Here is a 14,945-nt window from a genome sequence, read left to right on the forward strand (position 1 = left end):
CTAGAGGCAAGGAAATAATTAGGTTTGTTTGACATAGTCTGTTTGATCTTGACTGGATTTAGTATATTGTTTCTGTCAATGTCCTTACTTAAAAAAAAAAAAACACGTGGAGTTAAGTTTAGCCCTCTTGTTCCATTTCTGCCACACCAGGTTTTCAGCCCTTTCCTGGATTTCAGATTCCTAAATGGAACACTCAGGGGCTGTCTTGAACGTCATGGTGGCTCCCTTCCATTTGCTGAGTGCTGCATGCTTCTCAGTGCAGTGGGCTACTTTGTACTTGTAGAATAGACTGAGCATGTGGTAATGTCTTCACTAGATTATAGAAATATGATCTACAGGGTTCCACGAGAATATTCAGTTTGCTGCCTTAATAATTGGAGTAGTGATCCTACTGTAAGTGGCACACTGGCCCTGCTCACTTTTCGTCTGTGCCTAGGCACACTGGTGTGTCATTGAATGGGTTTCAGGAATTCCACAGTGTGGACCCCTTTAGCCTATACAGCAGCTAGCAGACAGGTGGTCATTTCTGCCTATGAGCTTTGCCTGAGCACCATACAAATGTCACAGTTTCCCTCTGTGTATCAGGATGGGGTAAAACTTGGGAAGCATGATCCCCTTGCCCCACCCCTTCCTCCTGCCTTCTCTTCCTCCAGCCCTTCTCTGTTTCTGCATGTTGCCAGTGCTCACCACCTCTTTTCTGTTTCTTTGTGGTTTATAGATGATCATGATGCAGTCCTGAGGTTTAACGGGGCACCCACAGCCAACTTCCAACAAGATGTGGGCACGAAAACTACCATTCGCCTGATGAACTCTCAGGTAAAATTTTTTTCTGTGCAGATGTGGAGTAAGAGAAGGACCCTGGTGTAGGCTGTAAAGCAGAATGTATCTACGAGGAGCACATCACAGCTGCCAGCTTATTAAGTCCCTTGACCTTCCTAAGTGTCAGATTCCACATTGGAGAAGAAGATGGTGATTCCATGACCCAACCTGGAGGTGGCCCAGGAAAGCAGAGTCCTATTGTCTCTATATCTGCCACGTCATATCTGGAGAGTTGTGTAAAGGACAACAAAGTTGAGAACATTCAGGGGACAGTGAGGAGTATTATGAAAAGTAAATGAAATGACACATGTGGGAGTGCTTTATGAACTTTAAAATGCTATACAAGTATTATAAGATATCACCACCATATAATTATGTGTAGTACAATGCTAGAATTCAAGTATTACTTCATAAATTCCCCTAGGTAATTAGTTTCCTGAAATATTTCCAGGTAGCACATGCTTATTTCTCAATACTAACGGAAACTTTAGAAATAGTCTTGCCACAGAGTTCTGTTAATAGATTTAATTAGCAGGAAAAACTGTGTTACACATATCAAAAATTATATGATAGGGCTGCAGCCCTATTCACCTCACTCACAACCACCAATGTTTGCCTTTTTCTGAGTAAACATATGAGCCTTGGGTGTTTTTATGTTAATGTTTAGTGTCTACACTTCCCTAGGACTCCTGGGCATGGGGTGTACCCTGGAACTGATCAGAAACACCCTGTCAGCACCGTCCCAGTAGGATGTGTACCTCTCCTCTCCTCTGGCAGGGCTCCACGTCTTCATTTCCTGACTTCCAGGACTTCACCAGCTGGGCAGAAGCTGCTTCCTACAGAGCCTACTTTCCATTTGAGTCCCATAGCTTTAAGAATCTTTTTATAGTGGGAGAGGGATTGAGGAACTTAACTTCTTTGTAAGTGGCCACCATCTTGTTTTCCATTCTTCATCTAGTACCTTTGTGTTTGTTTTTTAAGAGAGTCACTTTCTATCCTGGGAGCATCCTCCAGTAGCCTCTAGGTGCTCCCAATGTCTGTCTGTTGGTTAACCTTATATTTTGTGTTTTCATATTACTTTTATTAGTACTAGAAGATGAGGGTTGAAAGAAATGGATTAATCAGCAAGAGACTGTTTGGAGCAAGTTGCACTTGAGCTAGACTTTGAAAGGGGGGCAGGATTTGGAGAAACAGCAGTAGGGAGGCATTCCAGAGAGTGGCACTGGCAGGACAGAGATGCACAGAAAATCAGGGGGGTGCTCTAATAGCTCTGGCTAGGTTGGGAGTGGAGATGTGGAGGGATTCACATTGCCCTATAGAGGGGGATGAGGCTGGACCTTCCTGACTGTTTAGACTCTGGTGAGTCTAAAATTCAGACAGAGGGGTTAGGACCAGTTGGTACCTTTCCCTTCTCATGCCCCAGTCACAGAAATCCTGAGGCTGGAGAGCACTTTAATGAGCAATAACAACTAATCTCTGCTTCTGCGTAAGATGCTGCCTAAACATCCAGGAGATATGTAGACTTACCCTTAGTTAATAAATTCATTCAACAAATATGTTCATTATTGAATAGAGTGTAGCAGTCAGTACATAGACTCTGCAGTTGGCCTGCTGGGGTTGAAACCCAGCTCTGTCTCTTACCAGCTAAATGATCATCCCAAGTTACTTATCACTAAAGAAGGGGGAACAATAGTATTTTCCTCACAGGGTTATTGTGAGATATAAATGAGAAAAATGTATGCAAAATACTTAGAACAGTACCTGGCACAAGTCTCCACGAATGTTAGCTGCTCTTACTGTTTATATGCACAGACATTAAGCTGGCAGTGGAGGATGCCATGGAGACCAACACAAATTCAGCCTGGTTTTCATGATACAATCAAATAGTTATACAGAGAATATAAAGTTGCAACAGAGAACTACAGAAGAGAGGGTCAAGGTGCTAGAAGAGCCCATAAAAGGGAGATTTGAGCTATTCAGAAAAGTCAGGAAGGCTTTCCTAAGGAGGTGATACTTGGCTGTGTAGGAGGAGTAGGAGTAGACAATGAGAAAGTGTGATAAGAGCTTTCCAGGAGGCGGCAACAGTACAGGTAGGGTCCTGAGTGGAGGGAGCTGGAGCGTGGAAGGACTTAGGGAGAGGTGGGTGCACGTGTGCTTGTGTGATGAGAGATGAAGCTGAAAGGAAGAAGGAAGCAAGTTGTGGTTCTGTGCTAAGGAGCTTTCTTCTTTATAGCATGACCACATTTGCATTCGTAAACGTCACTAGCTTCCATCTGCTTAGAGGGGCTGCAGTAGATGGAGACACATAGTTAGGAGGATCTTGCCGTAGTCTGGGCTAGAAATGCTAGTAGCGTGCCCCAGAATAGGAGTGAAGGTGTATGTGAGAAAAGAATCAACTTAAGGGCTACTTGGGATGTACAGTCAACAGGCTTTAATGTTGCACTGGATGTGAGAAGTGAAGAGAAAGGGGCCAAAGGTGCAGCTCAGTGCTGGCTTGTGTAACTGATCAGCTAGAACTCCCTGGGATTGGAAGTACAGTAGTCTCCCCTTATCCATGGTTCCACTTCCTGTGGTTTCAGTTACGTGTGGTCAATTGCAGTCTGAAAATATTAAATGAAGAATTCCAGAAATAAACAATTCATAATTTTAAATTGTGTGCTGTTCTGAGTAGTGTGATGAGTCTCACAGCAACCCCCTCCATCCCTTCTTCATCACAAGAAGGGTGAGTATAGTACATTAAAATATTTTGAGAGGGAGAGAGAACATTCACAGAACATTTATTACTGCACATTGTTATAATTGTTTTATTTTATTATTGTTGTTATTAATCTCTCACTTGCCTAATTTAAAAATTAAATTTTATTATAGGTATGTATGTATGTATAGAAAAAACATAGTATGTATGGGGTTCAGCACTATCTGTGGTTTCAGGCATCCACTGGGGGTCTTGGGACGAGTCACCTGTGGATGAGTGGGGGACTACTGTACTTCAAGATGTTTTAAGTTGGAAGTTGAGGGGAAGGTAGAGAGAAAAAAGACCGTGCTAGGTATGGTCAATCTGAGCTGCCCTTTAGCTATCTGTGAAGAGATGTCAAGTAGGCATTTGTACAAATGGAACTGGAGTTTAATGGAAAGGTCTGGGCTGGAGATGAGAATTTGTGAATTGTCTGTATCTATGTGGCAGTGAAATAGTGGGACTGAATGAGAGCGCTAGAGAGAGAGTGTGGGTAGAGGACAGAAGTCTTATCCAGGAGCTTTGGGTAACAAAAACAGAGAGAGAAGGAGGCAGTGGTCAGTGGTGTTGGATGCTTCTGAGGAGCCAATTCAGTAAAGATTGAAAAGTATCTGCTCTCTTTAGCAAAGTGGAGGCCACTGGTGACCTTAGCAAAAAGTATCTGGGCAAAGTGTTGAAGCCAGAAGCCAGATGGGAGTGTATCAAGGAGTGAGTGGGAGAGTAAATGGGGAAGGCAAATGTGGGTAGATTTTTCAAGAAGTCTAGCACTAAAGGGGAGGAGAGAGATAGGATAATATCTAGAAAGAGTTGAGGATTCCAGGGCCAGTTTTTGTTCTTTTCAGCTGTTAGCACAGGAGCAGCCACCTGGCCCCCACCCCTCAGCCCCAGGATAGGTAGCTGTGCATATGTTCCTGGAGCAGCCTGCACACAGCTTGTGGGGGACAGAGTGGGCAATATGGACCCTGTCTTTCAAATATTGGGAATTTGTGCTCTGATCCCTGATTGCTGCTTCTTGTCACAGAGATGCAGACAAAGAAGGGGTGGCCATTGTTACTGCACTTCCTCCCCATGCTGTTACAAGCACCTCCTCTTCTGGCTGATGCGACTTTCAGGGAACTTAAAGGCCGGGCATCTCCTTCCCATCCTTCATTTTTTTCTTTTACCCTTTTGGGAGCCATACATTGAAGACTAGAATATTTAAAACAACTGTCTACATGGCGGGGGGGAGGGATTAGAAAGTCACTAGGCATGCCCAGGGGAAGGGCCAGACTCAGAAAAGACCTGAAAAGACCTCAGGCTGATCCTCAGCACAGAGACAACCTGTAACAACAATAAAACAAGCAAGCAAACAAACAAAAACCAGCAAACCCTGGAGAATGGGGAGAATCTGATTCCAGAGTTACCATGTTATTAGACTCAAATGTTGAGTTTTCAGTGAAAAATCACAAGGCACAGAAGGAAACAAGAAAGTGTGGCCTGTTCAAAGAACAAAAAAATAAACCAAAAAAAAAAAAAAAACAGTCTCTAAAAAAACACCTGATGTTTTAGCTTATCAAGACATATTTTGGAATGAAAAAAAAAAAAAAAACCACCTGATGGCAGATCTATTAGACAAAGAGTTTAAAACAGCTATCTTAAAGATGCTCAAAAAATAAAAAGAAGAAATGGAGAAAGTAAAGAAAATGATATATGAATACAATTAGAAATGTCCATAAAAAGAAACAAAACCTAAAAAGAAACCAAAAAGAAATTCTGGAGTTGTAAAATATAATAATTGAAATGAAAAATTCACAAGAGGTATTCAAAGGCAAATTTGAATGGGTAGAAGAAAGAATCAGTGAATTGAAGATAGGACAATGGGCATTGTAGGGTCTGAGAGCAGAAAGAAATATTGAACAAAAGTCAACAGAGCCTAAGAGACCTGTGGGACACCATTGAGTGAACCAACGTGTGAAAGTCTCAGAAGAGAAAAAAAGGAAATGTAAAGAATATTTGAAGAAATAGTGGCCAAGAACTTTCCAAATTTGATAAAAGGCATGAATATCACCAGTCAAGAAGCTCAACGAAATCTAAGTAGGATGAACTCAAAGATACTCACACTGAGACATGTTATAATCAAACTATCAAAAGCCAAAGAGAGATTTTGAAAGCAGCAAGCGAGAAGTGAATTATCAAACACAAAGCATCCTTAATAAGATTACTAACATATTTCTCGTCAGAAATTTTGAAGGCCAGAAGGCAATGGGCTGATATATTCGAAGCACTAAAAGGAAAAAAATAAAACTGTCCACTGAGAATCCTGTATCCAGCAAAACTGTCCTTCAAAAGTGAGAGAGAAATCAGGACATTCCAGATAAATAAAAGCTGAGGGAGTTCATTAACGCTAGAACTGTCCTGCAAGAAATGCTAAAGGTAGTCCTACATGTTGAAGTGATAGGACACCAAACAGTAAGTAAAGTCATGGAGAAATAAAGATCTCACTCAGTAAAGGTAAATACATGGGAAATTATAAAAGTCAGTATTATTGTAACAATGGTGTGTAACTACACTTTTTGTTTTCTACATGATTTAGGGACTAATACAGTTTGAAAAAAACAACTATTGGTCTAAAAGCTAGTGTTATTGTAACTTTTGTAACTCCACATTTTGTTTTCTACATAATTTAAGAGACTAATGCATTTAACACATTGACTGCCACACTAGAAAAAAAACTTTTTTTCCTTGGGGCCACAGTGTTTTATTACAAAAATAGAATAAAATTTCAAAAACAAATGATCCTTTCTAATTTAATGAAAAATTTGCTGTTTTTTATTGTTTTCTGTGTGTGAGTTATATGCAACTTGAAAAATAGTTCATGCGGCTCCCAAGGTAAAGAGATGAGTTTCTGGGCTCAAAACTAGTGTGAGTTAAATATAACTCACATGGCAGTTAATGTGTTAAAAAGTTCTTAGTTCATGCTTTTCAACACACAATGTATAAAGATGCAATTGTGTGACATCCACAACTGAAAGTGGGAGGGAGCTGTTAGAGGTGCAGATGCAGAGTTTTTGTTCCTTATTGAAGCTGGTATAAATCCAAATTAGACTTATAACTTTAGAACAGTAAATGTAATCCCCATGGTAACCACAAAGAAAATAGCTATAAAATATACCAAAAGGAAATGAGAAAAGACTTTAAATGTTTCACTACAAAAAGTCAACTAAACATAAGAGAAGACAGTAATACAGTAAATGAGGGACATTTAGACATGTTATATTGTTTAGAAACATTATATTAATAGAAATGTTTTCTGTAATGCATGTAGAAAACAAATAGCAAAATGACAGAAGTAAGGCCCTTGTTTTCAACAATCGTTTTAAATGTAAGTGGATTAAACTCTCCCATCAAAAGATGGGAGATTGACAGAGTGGATTAAAAAACATAATCCGAGTACAGCAATGCACTGCATAACAATGTTTTGGTGAATGTTGGGCCACATATAGTACTACAGTGGCGGTTCCATAAGATTTTATTGGAGCTGAAAAATTTGTATTGCCTGGTAACATCATAGCCATTGTAATGTCATAGTGTAACACATTACCTTTTCTATGTTTAGATACACAAATACTTACCATTTTGTTACAATTGCCTATAGTATTTAGTACAGTAGCACGCTGTACAGGTTTGTGGCCTAGGAGAAATAGACTATTCGACTATACCATATGGCCTAGGTGTTTAGTCCGTTATATCATCTATGTTTGTGTAAGTACACTCTATGATGTTTGCCTAATGATGCAATTGCCTTAACAGTGCCTTTCTCAGAATACATTCCCATTGTTAAGTGACAACTGTTTATGGTTTCTACAGGAGACTCACTTTATTTTTTTTTTATTTTATTTATTTCAGTAGATTTAGGGGGTCCTAATGGTTTTTTGTTACATGGATGAACGGTGTAGTGGCGAAATCTGGGGTTTTAGTATACCCATCACCTGAATAATGTGCATTGTACCCAATAGGTAATTTTTCATCCCTTACCCCACTCCTAGTCTTTCCCTTCTGAATCTCCAGTTTCCATTATGACACTCTGCATGACCATGCATACGCATAGCTTATCTTCCACTTATAAGTGAGAACATGCAGTATTTGTTTTTCCCTTCCTGGAGACTCACTTTAGATCCACAGATACAAATAAATTAAAAGTGAAAGGATGAAAAAGAATATTCCATGAAAATAGTAACCAAAAGAAATTAGGAGTGATTATACTAATATCAGACAAAATAGACTTTAAATTTTAAAAGTTTATAAAAAATAAAGTAGGATATTATATATTTATAAAAGATTCAGGACAGAATGAATATATAATTATAAACATTTATGCACCTAATAACAGACCATCAAAATATCTGCAGCAATAATTAACAGAATAGAAGGGAGAAATGGACAATCCTACAGTAATAGTTGGATATTTCAGTACCCCACTCTTAATAATAGATATAACAACCAGATGGAAAATAAGGACATAGACGACTTGAACAACATAATAAATCAACTAGATCTAACAGATGTAAATGGAACATTACCTAACCACAATAGAATATACATTCTTCTCAAGAATGAGAAGAGAAGAATGTATATGAGACATTTTCCCAGGTAGACCATGTGTTAGGCCCCAAATTAAGTCTCAGTAGTTTTAAAAAGATAGATTGCATTCAGAGTATCTTCTCTGACCACAACAGGACAAAGTTAGAAATCAATAACAGAAGGAAAACTGGAAAATTCACAAATTTGTGATAACTAAATGACATTGTTATACAACAAATGGGTCAAAGAAGAAATTTCAAGGAAAATTAGAAAATGCTAAAAGATGAATGAAAAAAAGAACATAACATACCAAAATTTATGGGACGCAGTGAAAGCAGTGCTAAGGGGAAATTTATAGCTCTAAACGTTTACATTAAAAACAAGAGACATTTGAAATTAAGAATATAAGTACTTTACAACTTAAGGAACAAGAAAAAGAACAAACCAAACCCAAAGCTAGCAGAAGAAAGGAAATAATAAAGAATAGAGTAGAAATAAATAAAATAGAGAAGAGAAAAACAATAGAAAAAAATCAATGAAAACAAAAATTAGTTCTTAGAAAAGATAAAGTTTACAAACCTTTAGCTAGATGGACTAAAAAAGGAGAGAAAATCAAATAGCTAAAATCAGAAATGAAAGTGAGGACATTACTTATGATTCTACAGAAATAAAAAGGATTATTATAGAGTGCTGTGAGCAGTTGTATAACAACAAATTGGAAAACCTAGATGAAATGGATAAATTCATCAAACACAAAACCTACCAGGAATAAACCATGGAAAAATTAAAAATCTGAATATTCCTATAACTAGTAAGGAGATGGAATCAGTAATAAAAACCTTCAGGGAAAGAAAAGCCCTGGACTTGATGGTTTTGCTGGTGCATTATATCAAACACTTAAAGAAGAGCTAACAATAATCCTTCTCAAACTTTTTCAAAGAAATTGAAGAGAAGGGAACACTCCCTAACACATTGGATAAGAACATCATTACTCCCATACCAAAGCTAGGCAAAGACAGTAAAGAAAACTATAGACCAATATTTCTCATGAACATTGATCTTCAACATTTTACTAGCAAATTGAATTTGGAAGAATATTAAAAGGATTATGTAGCATGGTCAAGTAGGATTTATTTCTGGAATGCAATGATGATTAAATATACAAAAGTCAATCAATATAACACACCAAATGTAACAAAATTTAATACCTTATCATGATTTAAAAAACACTCAACAAACTAGGAATAGACAGGAACTACCTTAACAAAATAAAGGCCACATGGGAAAAGCTCACAGCAAACATACTCAATAATGAAAGACTGAAAGCTTTCCTCTAAAATCAGGAACAAAGGTATGAATACCCACTTTTGCTGTTTCTACTTAACTTAGTGCTGGAAGTCCTGGCCAGAGCAGTTAGGTAAGAAAAAGAAATAAAAGTCATCTAAATTGAAAAGGAAGAAGTAAAATTATCTCTGTTCACAGATGATATGATCTTATATGGAGAAAAGCCTAAAGATTCCATTATGAAAACTATTAGAACCAAAAAAAAAAAAAATTAATAAAGTAGCAGGATCCAAAGTCAACATACAAAAATCAGCTGAATTGTTTACATTATATACACTAACAGTGTACAATCTAAAAAAGAAATTAAGAAAACACTTCCATTTATAATAGTGTCAAAAAATAAGGATACTGAGTAATTTATTTAACAAGGAGGCAGAAAGATTTGTGCAATGAAAACTACAAAAGATTTCTGCCAGGAATTAAAGAAGTCATCAATGGAAAGATGTCCAATATCAGTCAGATATAATTATATTGCATTTTATACAGTATTAAGTCTTCATGAGTTAGAAGACTTAATATTTGTTAAGATGTCAATAACACCCCAAAATGATCTACAGAGTTAGTGCAATCCCTATGAAAATCTCAATGACATTTTTTGTAGAAGTATAAAAACCCATCCTAAAATATATATGGAATCTCAAGGGACCCCAAATAGCTAACCAATTGTAAAAAAGAAGAATAAAACTGGAGGACCCTCACTTGCTGATTTCAAAACTTAATGCAATGCTAAGTAATCAAAATAGTGTGGTACTGGTATAAAGACAGACATATAGATCAATGGAATAGAATAGAAAGAACAGAAAGAAACCCTTGCATATATGGTCAAATGATTTTTGACAAGTGTATTGAGACTGTTTAATGGGGAAAAGATAATCTTTTCAAGAAATGGTACTGGGAAAACTCGATATCCACATGTGAAAGAATGAAGTTGGACACTTACCTAACACCAAATATAAAAATTAACTCAAAATGGATCCATGACCTAAATGGAAGACCTAAAACTATAGAACTCTTAGAAGAAAACATAGCACAAAACTTTATGACATCAGATTTGGCAATGATTTTATGATTATGACACCAAAGGCACAGGTAATACAGAAAAAAATATACAAATTAGACTTAATGAAAATTTTAAAAGTTGTGTATCAAAAGACAATCTCAATAGAGTAAAATGATAACTCATAGAATGGGAGAAAATATTTGTAGATCATATATCTGATAAGGAATTAATATACAGAATATATAGGGAACCTAAAACAACAATGAAAAAATTAAACAACTCTATTCAAAAATGGACAAAGGACTTGAATAGACATTTCTCCAAAGAAGAATGGCTTATATGCACATGAAAACATGCTCAACATTGTTAATCATTAAGGAAATCCAACTCAAAACACCTCACACCTATTAGGATGGCTTATGAGGAGAAATTGGAACCCTTGTGCACTGTTGGTGGAAATGTAAAATGATCAGCCACTGTGGAAAACAGTCTGGTGGTTCCTCAAAATATTAAAAATGGAATTGCCATATGATCCAGCAATTCTACTTATTAGTATATACTTGAAAGAATTGAAAGCAGAGTCTCAAAGAGATATTCATGCACACATGTTTAGAGTACCATTATTCACAATATATAAAATGTGAGAGCAACCCAAGTGTCTATCAATGGATGAATGGATAAGCAAAATGTAGTATATACATACAATGAAATACTATATAATTCAACCTTAAAAAGGAAGGAAATTCTGACATATGCTGTGACATGTATGAACCTTGAGGACATTATGCTGAGTAAAGCCAGTCACAAAAAATGAATACTATATGATTCCACTTATGTGAGGTACTTAGAATAGTCAAAATCATAGAAACGAAAAGTTGAATAGTGGTTGCCAGGGACTGAGGGGTAGGGGAATGGGGAATTAATGTTCAGTGGGTACAGAGTTTCAGTTTTGCAAGATTGAAAAGAGTTCTAGAGAAAGATGATGGTGATAGTTGCACAACAATGTGAATGTATTTAATGCTACTGAACTGTACACTTAAAAATGGGGAAGATAGTTAATTTTGTTGTATATATTTTACCACAGTGGGAAAAAACTGGGGGAGACAGTCAAAAAAAGACAAATACTGTGTAATTTCACTTATGTGACGTACCTACAGTAGTCATTCATAGAGTCGGAAAGTAGAATGATGTTTGCAGAGGCTGGAGGTGGGGGAAAGAATGGAGAGTTGCTGTTTAATGCATACTATGTTTCGGTTTGGGACCATGAAAAAGTTCTGGAAATGGATGGTGGTGATGGTTGCACAACAATGTGAATGTATTTAATGCTACTAAGCTGAATACTTAAAAATGCCTAAAATGGTCAATTTTATGTTACATTTTATCATAATAAAACATTTTTTAAAAAATCAATGAGAAGCCAGTTGATAGAGGGAAAATGTGAATATATTAAAAAGAGAAGACAGTAAGTAGTTCCTGAGAAAATGATGATGGAGTCGAAGCCCAGGGGAGGGTTAACCCCAGCAGGAGACAGTAAGACGGGAAGAAGGACAGGAGGGTGTCGCTCCAGGCAGTTTGTATTATGAAGGTGAGAGGGCTTCTATTCTCTACAAAGTGGGATTCAAGGTCATGGTGGAGGGAGGTTGAAGGGGAAAGAGGAGGTTTGAGCAAAGAGATTTGAAACTGTCATTCAGGAGAGTGGAAAAGTTAGTAAGCCAGAGGAATAGAATAGGATTTCCAGGCCATGCTGGGCCAGTTTGAGGTTGGACAGAATGAATTTAGAGAGAAACCAAGCTCTGTTTGATGCATGGATGGTGTGATCTGGAGGTCAGTAGACAGCAGCAAGGGAAAGAGGGGAGCATGAAGTAGCCCTGAACATTCTCTTAGATTGGGGAGCCTACCTGCTCCTTGGGTACCTCTTCATGGTGTCTCACTTGTCCTCACTGCAAAGGACCAAATTCTGATCCTGCAAAGATTCTGGAACCTTATTTAAAGCCAAGATAAGATTGCCCAGGAGTTAAGAGTATGGAGTCAAATAGACTCTGATCAAATTCCTCCTCTAGCACTTCCTACGTGAATGACTGAGCCTCAGTTTCCTTATTTGTAAAACAGAAATAAGAACATAACCATGCAGGGTCTTCATAGGATCAGAGGAATTACTATGTGTGGAGCGTGTCACCCAGGGGCTGATATGCAGCAAGTGCTTTGTGAATGGTAGCAATGGGCACTACTGAAGCTTGAGGGCGTGTCTCTGCCGGTGTGAGAAGGACCGTACCTTCCCAAATCCCGGTAGGGGAGCATCTTGTCTCCTAGCAGGGGAGGTGAGCTGGCCTGAGACCTCTTGAGAGGCGCCTAGCAGAAAGGAGACAAGACTTCTGTTAAAGGATAATTTTCAGGAAAAAAAAAAAAAGCAAAAAAAGCAAGATCGTGACTCTCATACAGATATAAAAATGAACTTGCGGTAAAGATTTTATTTTACTTGTATTAGGGAACCAGAAAGATGTTACAACTCGTTCAGAGGAAAAAATCAAAGCAACACAAATTTGGAGTAAATGAATGAATCTGGTTTTTCCATGAAAGAGAGGAGGGGGAGAAGTCAATGGAAACTCTACTCAGCAAGATTCAGTAAGCACGTCTATTAGTTGCCTACAATTTGCAAAGAGTTGTACAATAGCTCCCATAGAATCAGAATCTAATAGAGGGGAAAGGTGTGGTGTAGAAAATGTATGGTTTTCCACTGAAGCACAACAGTTTTTTTCTTGCACTTCTAGATCTCTGTGCACCATCATGCCAAGGCTGAGAGGAAGGTTGGCCCACTTTCCCAGGGTACACTGTCCACTCTCAAGAAAGCCTTTCCTGCTCCTCCTCAGGCAAACCAACCCTCCTTCCCCCGCTCCCAAGCAGCACTATGGGCTGTTCCTTTAATGCTCTAATCATGGGCAGTGCCATGGCAGCGTCTCTGTGCCATTGGACCTCGATTGACACCTTCCTTTCATTGCCTTTCTTATCTTGCTATCCTGGGAAGCTGGCGGTCTGTCTTTATCCTTTGTCCTAGTCAGTTATCTTATTTTGTGTCTGTTTCTGAGGATGAACAAACTTGAGTCCCCCCACTACACACAGAGAGCACCTGATACCCAGAAGTGACCGAGGAAATAGTTGTTGCTTTGGTGGAGTCCTGCCTTCGAGTAGCTCCTTCTCTCCCAGGCAGAGGCATCCTCCTGACAGGAGCTCTCTTCTGAGGGCACCGGGACCCATGTTTGTTCCACTCCCCTGCCCCACACGGCACAGGACTGCCTTATGGGCATCTGGGCTGTGACAAAGCTATGGGAAACAAAAAGGCACTTTTCTTATTGAGAAGGTGGCTTTTATAGAGAACGGTGTCATACCGAGAGGTTTTAGGTCAGCAGACCTAGTCAGGCATGTAGGCCCCCGTGCCAGGTGTGACAGTCAACAGGAAAATGATAGAGTTAGTTAAATGTGGGTCTTTAAATAAATCCAGTTTTGACTATAAGTGTAAGAAGGTTTCTGTGAGACTCGACTGAGCACCTGCGGCACTCAGTGAGCCTGAGAAGGGAGACAGTGGGGCAAGAAGACCCCCTGGCTTCCTTAGAAGCCTTTGTCCTAGCTGGGGAGAGAAAACCGACTTCCGTGTCTAGTGACGAGGTGTGCTGACTGCACTCCCCCCGGGACGTTCCCAGATTACTTAATGGGGCTTATCCTGAAAGAATAGCAGGGGCCATTTATTAAATACGTGTAGTGTCTAAGGGCCTTATGTGTCTTATTTATAATGTATGTATTTGTGTATTCTATCCTATTTTCTAACTTTCTTCAGTGAGCATTTGTTACTTTATAACTGGAAAGGTTCCTTTAACCAGTTTTTAAAACAGCAACACTCCATCTCCCTGGTGTAGCCTTTTCCTGGCAGATGTTCCCAGGGCTCTGTGGCTCTGGCAGTGAGTAATTGTCCTCATCATGAGCGCCCTTTCCCCACTGGGATCTCCAAACCTGGGTCACACTCCCCACGCAGGTAAGTAGAGGAGTTTGAGAAGGGCTTTATTCTTCCAGGCATGACTGATCCCCTGGGCAGGGCCTTGCAGGGTGGCAATGCCTGTAAGTAAGTCACCTGAGGCCAGGAGCTGGGCGGTGGCCCACCTTGGACCACAGAGGAAGCTATAACAGACACAGAGCAGGGCTGGAACCCAGACTCTCAACTCCCCAAACAGTTTTGAGGCAATCTTTTTTTTTTTTTTTTGAGAAAATCTTTGAAGTCACATGATAGGAATCGATTTGGATAAGTTCAAAGCCATGTCCATTTAAGGTTGCAGGGGAGGGGTGCTTGCTGTTTTTCCCTTTTCCCTCCACAGATCCCAGCCCTGGCCACCTTCTGTTTCTCCTCTCTGGATAAAACTTTCATTTATCTTCACCTCTTGCCAGTTTCATGGATTGCTTTTTCATCCATCTCTAGTAGCCCAAGTGAATGACCAAATTTCT

The 14,945-nt window shown here is 38.9% G+C and overlaps 1 protein-coding gene across 8 annotated transcripts in view; it reads left to right on the forward strand.

Moving 5' to 3' along the window:
* Positions 1-14,945, forward strand: part of ST6GAL1 (ST6 beta-galactoside alpha-2,6-sialyltransferase 1) — a 127,731-nt gene that overhangs the window by 101,059 nt on the left and 11,727 nt on the right. For all 8 annotated transcript variants that reach the window (XM_045539886.1, XM_045539884.1, XM_045539888.1 and 5 more), the window contains one exon: positions 719-816. In XM_045539886.1, the coding sequence (XP_045395842.1) occupies positions 719-816 (98 nt within the window). The remainder of the gene's footprint in view (positions 1-718; positions 817-14,945) is intronic.

This window comes from Lemur catta, chromosome 1 (assembly GCF_020740605.2).
Source record: "Lemur catta isolate mLemCat1 chromosome 1, mLemCat1.pri, whole genome shotgun sequence".
Lineage (NCBI taxonomy): Eukaryota > Metazoa > Chordata > Mammalia > Primates > Lemuridae > Lemur > Lemur catta.